General features: G+C 35.2%; 2 protein-coding genes across 2 annotated transcripts in view; one reads left to right on the plus strand and one right to left on the minus strand.

Annotated features, from left to right (window-relative positions):
* The window catches only part of LOC101293798, a 1,278-nt gene extending 392 nt beyond the window's left edge, over positions 1–886 (minus strand). The window contains exons 1-3 of the mRNA XM_004302049.1: positions 702–886; positions 230–317; positions 27–131 (exon numbers count right to left, since the gene is read on the minus strand). Of these exons, the coding sequence (XP_004302097.1) occupies positions 27–131; positions 230–317; positions 702–808 (300 nt within the window). The 5' untranslated portion in view covers positions 809–886. The remainder of the gene's footprint in view (positions 1–26; positions 132–229; positions 318–701) is intronic.
* A 1,442-nt stretch (positions 887–2,328) lies between these two features.
* On the plus strand, positions 2,329–7,931 carry LOC101294869 (putative F-box/FBD/LRR-repeat protein At5g22670-like). Its single transcript, XM_004304727.1, has 9 exons — positions 2,329–2,403; positions 2,852–3,739; positions 3,824–3,967; positions 4,123–4,422; positions 6,106–6,177; positions 6,646–6,725; positions 6,902–7,127; positions 7,215–7,247; positions 7,926–7,931. The coding sequence occupies exons 1-9, from the start codon at positions 2,365–2,367 to the stop codon at positions 7,929–7,931; spliced, it is 1,788 nt and encodes a 595-aa protein (XP_004304775.1). The 5' UTR covers positions 2,329–2,364.

Genomic DNA, 7,931 nt, shown 5'->3' on the forward strand with positions numbered 1-7,931 from the left:
GAGAGAGAGAGAGAGACGAAACATACTGTAGCAGCAGATTCTTCGTCACCGTTGCTCATGGCCTCCTTGTGTTTTCTCTTATATGTTTCCTTGACCTTGTCAAACCCCTCAATCGGGTTCACACCGAGAATCTGGTAAACATAAAAAATCACAAATGCACAACCATCAATCAGATCCCCTCAGTCACTTGCAAAACCAATTTCAAGTGTCTACAATACAACAAACTTACCTCATACGGATTTAAACCACTGTCCGAATTAGAACTTCCAGCTGCAGACGCAGCGGCCAACACTATCCTTCTATTCTGCGGAATTGCTCTAGAAAACAGGATAAGTTTAAACCTCTGTTGCTATACTTAAAACATTAAAAGCATAAACAAACCAACAACCTGAACAAAGCTCTTGTATAATTGTAGTCCAATTTTCCTAAAAACCCAATAACACTATCTCTACCAACTTCTTATTTCTACATACAGATTACCCTTAACAACTACATATGTATATATTTCAAGTTTTCAACCCATAAATAACCAAATAAGCTTAACAAACTAGTTGCATGATTGTAGTAAACTTAACCTCACAAACCCAATAACCCAAAAACTAACAAACAACCACATTTTGACATAAAGCCACAGAATTTGAGCATTTGAACAAAACCCAGAACATAAAAAGGTGAACTTTATCGAAAGTGAACTTGCTTACCTGAAATTGGGAGGTGAGAAACTCAGGGGTGGAGCTTTAGGGCGGAAGTTTCTTTGGGGAAACTGCAGTTTGGGGCAGAGAAGAGCATGGGAAATTGCTAAAGCCATTAGCTTTGGTAGAGAATTGAGGTGGGTTTTGGACTAGTGGGTTTAGGGTTTATAAAGTTTTGAGCTTTGAGATCAAAGACGTGAAACTGGGAATGTGTTTGGAGTTGGAGTTTGGTTCTTAGGATAACAAAGAGGGGAAATTACAATGCCGCGAACCTATTGGGGCAAAATACTAAATACTAAAAACTGAGGGGTCCAAGTTCTCTATATATTTAATTGCACTAGTTAACAACTTGCACGTCACCCTTCTCTTTTTTTCTTCTAGAAAAATTGCTTTTGTTTTTATTACTGGTTTTACTGTACTATCATACAATAGGTTTTTGAGTTGTAGAAATTAAATAAAAAAAGGACAATAGAAGGAATTTCTGAAAATTTAACCATTGACCGTTACATAAGACAAATTGCCTTAATTAATAGAGACTAGCCTCTTACCCGTGCATCTGCACGGGGATCAAAAAATGGAAGAAAGTGTACTTGAACTGCTCCACTTTATGTGGGATGAATCTGTTAATCCTATCATTTTGTAGATAACTGCTCCCCAAAAAGTGGGATAAAACTGCCACATACTTTTTCTTTTTTTCAGTGGTGTTTTACGGTTAAACTCATAGTAACTATTATTTTTATTGTTTGAGAATTTTCTGCTACCTTGGTTTTTTGGCCAATTGAAAAAAAGGCCTCACCAAAGACACCAAAGCCACGCCTGGCTTTCTAATAGTAAAGATATGTTATTAACCATATGACTTTTGTTATGTTAGTGACCGACTGCAATGCTCTTAAGAATGTATCATTGTTTGTCGACATTATTTTATGTCCGGCATGACTTGTTATAATTGATCAATTGAAGAGCATCCACAACTTAGATATCACAAACTTCCCTTTTGATAAGCACCAAAATGAATTGTCGATCCTTGTCAATTATCTGGATAATTGGTGTTATATTGGTAAGATGACATGAACATTTTTCTCTATTTGATTTTAGTTTTCGATGTGAAGACGTGAAATGGAAACCGCCGTTGGTTTCTGACAACAACAACTAAGCTGTTACGCACCTTTTATTTTGTCTCAAGATCACATGATATTCATAATTCAAGTGTTACCTATGCTGAATAAAACAAACACTTGAAAAATGAGGTGGCTATGGCTATCGCTATAGGTGAACTAAGTATGGTGATAATTATCGCTTTTTAAATTAATTAGGAAATGTAATTTGAGCACGAAAAGTGATGAATGTTGAATCATATATTACGACTAAGAAATTTAATTCTCTTTCACCCTAAAAAAAAGGAATTGATTTCTCTTAATGTCTTTTAATAAAATAAATAAAACATAGATTCAATTCCTAGTTTTTTTTTTGTTTTTTTTTAAGAATGATTAAATTCCTAGTTGGAATTTATAAATAAACAATAAATTTACTTATTTTACTTTTCAATAATAAAATAAATAAATTGGCTATAAATACACACACAACCTTCTCACTTCTTGTCGAAAAAAAAAAAAAAACCTACGCTTCTCACTCAAAAGCGACCAGCGAAGATATCTTTGCTCTGAGAAACCCAATGAAGAGAAGAAGAGCAACCCTTCAATCTGTGGTCCAGGTAAAACCTTCTACACCATTTAATTTGGTTATGTTTTTATTTCAAGGTATCTAAACGCTAAACTATCAAAATCGTAGTTCCCAGATACGTTAATGGTGTATAGTCTGCATCTTTCTTGTTGCCCAGATTGCATTGCATGCACAGGACTCTGTTTACATACAAAGTTTGCATCTTTTTTACTGCCCAGATTGATATTGCATGCATACAACTCTGTTTCACTTGATAGATTGAAAATTGCATCCTGTTATTTTTAGTAGTATGTTAAGTGAGTAGAATATAGTTCCCAGATAAGTAACTGCTTTGATTTTGGATTGAAAATTTCATATCTGTGTTTCTCAGACTTTTAAGAACAGAGAATTTAATTGACTGATAAGTAATTAGTTGAAAACTTGTTACCTTTTCTATTTCTTACTGGGTGCATTTACATTTTGATGGTTTAATTTTTTAGGTTGAGAACAAGGGTAAGAGGAGAAGGAAAAGTAGGGACGAATACGATAAGTTGGACAGGATCAGTGCATTGCCTGATGACGTTCTTGTTTATTTAGTGTCCCGTTTGCCGCTAAAGGAAGCAGTAGCTACCAGCGTCCTTTCTAGGCGATGGCAGAATGTGGGACTGTCTACTAAGACCCTTAGGTTTGATGCTGATGACTTATCAATTGACAATAATTTCCAGAGCTACTGGCGCCAAACAAAGGAATATATAGAGCAGGGAAGATGGAAATACATCAATTGGGTGAATCATATGCTGCAACAGCATAGAGGCAAACATGTAGAAGAATTCAGTGTTAGCTTCTGCTTAGATAGTCGCTTTTCAAGTCTGATTAATGGATGGATTCAATTTGCAATGGAAAACAGTGTTGAAAAGCTTGAATTGGACTTTCAACCAGAAGTTTCTATTGGTTATAAGTTTCCAAGTATGGGCTCTTGTTTATACAATATTGGTTTCAAGTCCCTCAAAGTTCTTCAGATTCGACATGTTGGTGTTACTGGAGAAGTTCTCGAGTATTTGTTGTCCAGCTGTCCATTACTCGAGAGATTATCAGTGAGTTGCACAACTGATTTGGTTAATTTAAGAGTTGTTGGTCCATCAATTGCATTGAAGTATCTGGTCATACGATATTGTGGTAACCTGAAAAGCATTGAAATCAGAGACGTAAACATCGTCTCATTTATTTATATTGGATATGTTTCCATAAACTTAGTTATCAGTAATTTACCATTGCTATCTGAGGTAAAGATTTCGAAGGAGACATGGCATAAGGATTACTTAAGTGTTTTGTTTACCCAATGCTGTCTTTCCAACATAGAGATTCTGAAGCTGCATATCCACGGAGCGGTTAGTGCATGCTGTTATTATTGTCAGTTTACTTTTATCCTCTTTAGGTTATAGTTTCTCACTCTTTGTTTCTTTGGCTTTCAGGTCTACACTGATAATCCTGCATTGCCTCTATTCGCAAGTCTGAAGCATTTGGAATTACAAGTAATATCAAATTATTATAGGGCACTTTATCATTTATATAACTTCCTGAAGGCATCTCCTTGCTTGCGGAGACTCGTGTTGCAGGTATGTTGATTACGCAGTAAAACTTGGTAGATGTATTTTTCTGCTCATTTACTTTCCTATTTTGAAGAAACAAAAGTAATAACAGAAAATGGAAGTTAAATTTTCTGTGGTATCTATAAACTATGCTAATAGAATTGATGTATGTTCTCATGCAGTTGCAGCTATATGAAGTGGGTCCATGTTGCCTGGAAATTGGAGAAATTGAGAAAGCACCTGATTGCCCCCATAATCACCTCAAGGTGGTAGAAATAGATGGCTATCGGGCTCATACATCTGCTGTCGAACATGTCATGTATTTAATAAAGAATGTTGTTTCACTGGAGAAACTTGTTATTGATCCTGTGCGGAGATGGAGATTCCCTCATGGAGTGGATAGGCCAGTTACAGAAATCAATGAAGAAGTCAAGGCCAGAGATCATGTTATGGAATACCTTAAACCAAAAATACCTGCAACTGTAGACTTATTTATGTGCCTTTAGCATGTCCTTGTGATCTAGAATTGGCTTTGTATGTATGATTAATAATCAAACATGTCATGTACTATAAGATGAAAAATTCTAGTATACCATATAATATATCATGTCTCACAAAATATGTGGTAATCATTGATTGAAGAAACAACTAAATGATCATGTAATGACCATTTACCTTTTCAAAAGTCCCTATTAGTCATATAATTAGATACATTTGTAATAGGCATGTCATACCATATAGTATGATAAACAAACCCTTATAAAATGAGTTGTTTTAGCGAAGGGTTTTGCATGCCCTTCTGTTTTTATTCAGTACTAAATGTCGTAATTTTCATACCACATTATCTGAGTCCAATTATTTCTCACTCATGACATTCATGTTTGCTATAAATTTTGTTACAAGAGAAATGAGATCTCTGCTAGGAGATTTGCTTCATGCCAAACATGAGAAAAGGTAATAGTAATATTAGAATGAATGGAATGAAACTCGTTGTTCTTGCGTCAATACAAACTGTAAACTAAAAAAATTAAATATGAAAAATGTAAACAGTTTGAAACAAAAGTAAAAAATAAAAAATAAAAAATAAAAAGAAATATAAAAAAAAAGGAAACAGTTGGGAGTCTCTTTAAAGTCCAAATCAGTTGGAGTCAACACTATTGGAAGCTTGGAAAGGTAATCAAACTAAAACCCTGACCATCCCAAAACAACAGAGAAGCTTAAAGCTGTGGAGATGAAGGTGGTGGCTTTAGTAAGCGGCGGCAAGGACCGCTGCTATGCCATGATGAAGTGCCTCCAATACGGCCACCAGGTTTCACTTCCCTCTCTTTTGGTTCAGTTGAAAATAAAAATGGCTCAAATTGAAGAAAAGATTGAATTTTTCGGATTATGTTGTGCTGTTTATCACTTGTTGGATTCTGGGTTTTGAGTGAAAAGTGAAGAAACCCAACTCGAGTTGAGCTAAGTTTGATGATGGCATTGCAATTTGATGAATGAGGCTGGTTTTATTTTTGGCTGGGAGCTTCTGTCAGTCTGTGTGGTCTATTTGGTTCCTGGGAGATGTAAGAGAGTTGAAAATGGAGCATAAAGTTTGTTCCTTTCTTGTGTCCTGGGTTCAGTTTTGTTGGCTGATTATTGGGTATGTATAACTAATTGGAAGACATGGATTAGCCAAGTTGTTTGAGTATGAATTGGAGGGAGTATTTTAGTTTAAGTAATACTAGATGTCAAAACGTGTTCTGCTTTGCAAACTTATGCGGGCAGCTTAGTTTAGAGTTCCATCTTTAGATTTGGATAAGCCATTCACAGCATGGTATGCTAGACATGGAAAATCAGCAGTCTTGTCACCCAAACGTCGTTACACTCTTTTTACATTCAGCATTTTCATTGAGTTGCCCTGGGTTGGCAACAAAGTAAAAAATCTTTTGATGGGTTGGTAGGAATGTGAAATTTGCCAGCAGAATGCGTGCTTGAATATTGAGTGGTAAACATTTTGGTTTGGTGCTGTGATAATACGTATCCAAAAGAAACATTAGTAATAGACTAATAGTACCCTCGTCTATAATTTCTGCTTTTGTTCTTCATATTTTCTGCAGAAGATGAAAAGGAAGTCTTTGTTATTTAATTTATCAATGCTTGAAGATTGACATCTGTGTGCAATTGCCCAGATTGTTGCTGTGGCAAATTTGATGCCAGCTGATGATTCGGTGGACGAGCTTGATAGTTACATGTATCAAACTGTAAGTCTCATTCCTCTTGTCTATATTTCACCTTATTTGAATGTTTCTTCTTTCAAAAACAAAGAGTTAAGATCTGTATGTATGTATGGTAAAATGTAATAGTCATCAACAGATCATACACAAAACTAGGAGATTGAGTTAGATGAGAAACATCCATTTTCCTTACTCTGGAATTGGTTATTTGTGATATGCACTTGTGTGAATAGCCAAGTTTCTCAGGTTACTTCAAATGAGAAGAATAAACAATCAATATCACAGTTTAAAACTATATATTCTTGACATGTCAATTGGAGATTTCAGACAACTCTGTTAGAAAAAGATGTGTGCATTAAATGTTGCTTTTTCACTTTTAAATCAGATGTAACAGTCTCTTGTTTAGTGTGATTGTTGTTACGTAAAACTAAAGCTGGTGTTGGTGTTCATGCAATGTCACTAATTTATCTACTACTTGTTGATCACTTCTCTTAGGTTGGGGACCAGATAGTTATCAGTTATGCAGAATGCATGGGAGTGCCATTGTTCAGAAGGAGAATACAAGGATCCACAAGGCAAGCTTTCTGAGAAGGGTATTTTGGTATATCTTATGTCGGCAAAGTTGAAATACTGTTCTTGTTGGTCATTGTTTCTTTGCAACAAAAGATTTTATATATCTCGTTTATCCACTTGATTAGTTGTTTATGTTAAACACATTTTAATTTCTCTATGGCTTATGTATATTGTATAGGCATCAGAAGCTTAGCTATAGAATGACTCCTGGCGATGAAGTTGAAGACATGTTTATTTTGTTAAATGAAGTCAAAAGACAGATTCCTTCTGTCACTGCTGTATCTTCTGGTGCTATTGGATCAGACTACCAACGGCTGCGGGTGAAAAGTGTCTGTTCAAGGTTAGGCGTTGTTTCTCTAGCATACTTGTGGAAACAAGATCAGTCAATGCTTCTTCAAGAAATGGTAATTTGTTTTGGCAAATTAGTTATATAAATGTATTCAGTTAATTATATGCCTGTTTTAATATCGTAACCTGTTCTGCCATTCCAGATAACTAGTGGGATTGTCGCGATTACAGTGAAGGTAAAATATTCTATATTTCTATTTGACTTTACAAAATGCATCCCTTTAATTTGAAGCTTTGAATTTCATGTTCCTTGCTTACCTGGTTTTTGCATGGCTTTCATCTTCTATGTGATTGGCTATGGTAAGCTTCACTTAAAAAGACAGAAGGCCAGGCTTGAGAAAGTGTCAAGGAGCATCATCTTAATGTTGTAATATTTGCTTACCTGGTTTCTTAGAGGCTTGTTGGAAGATAATTACAGTTCGAGTACAGAATAAACTTATTATCACCTTAATGTTGTCAATGTAGTATCTCTAGATTCAATTCATCCATGCATCAGATTAAAAAATTATAAGCTTTCCACTAGACTGTAAATATGAGAGTTAAAATCAGTCATATCATGTCTGACCACATGCTATTGTCTTACTACATATTAAATGAATTGATACACATGTTTATTTGGATGGTTTATGGAGTGGAGGTTAATTTCTGAACTTAAGCTTCTTTTTCTGATAGGATTTACATATCCATATGATTGAGTCCTTGGGTTTCCGAAATAGTGTAAAAAGAAGTGCTTTGAATCATTGCTATTTGACTCGGACCTGTTCTAAAAAAGTCGAGGTTGGTGTGGGAGTCTCTGACCTAAGATTGGGAGGAACCATTTAATAGTGTGTACCTATTTTTTCCTTTTTTGTCAGGTTTGA

Source organism: Fragaria vesca, linkage group LG6, assembly GCF_000184155.1.
Source record: "Fragaria vesca subsp. vesca linkage group LG6, FraVesHawaii_1.0, whole genome shotgun sequence".
In the NCBI taxonomy this organism is placed as follows: Eukaryota; Viridiplantae; Streptophyta; class Magnoliopsida; order Rosales; family Rosaceae; genus Fragaria; species Fragaria vesca.

Bases quoted from the DNA above. Each gene is read 5' to 3' on its own strand.
- LOC101294869 (XM_004304727.1), top strand. From the start codon at position 2,365: ATGAAGAGAAGAAGAGCAACCCTTCAATCTGTGGTCCAG. The intron at 2,404-2,851 runs GTAAAACCTTCT...TTAATTTTTTAG, and splicing joins CCCTTCAATCTGTGGTCCAG to GTTGAGAACAAGGGTAAGAG. The intron at 3,740-3,823 runs GTTAGTGCATGC...TTTGGCTTTCAG, and splicing joins AGCTGCATATCCACGGAGCG to GTCTACACTGATAATCCTGC.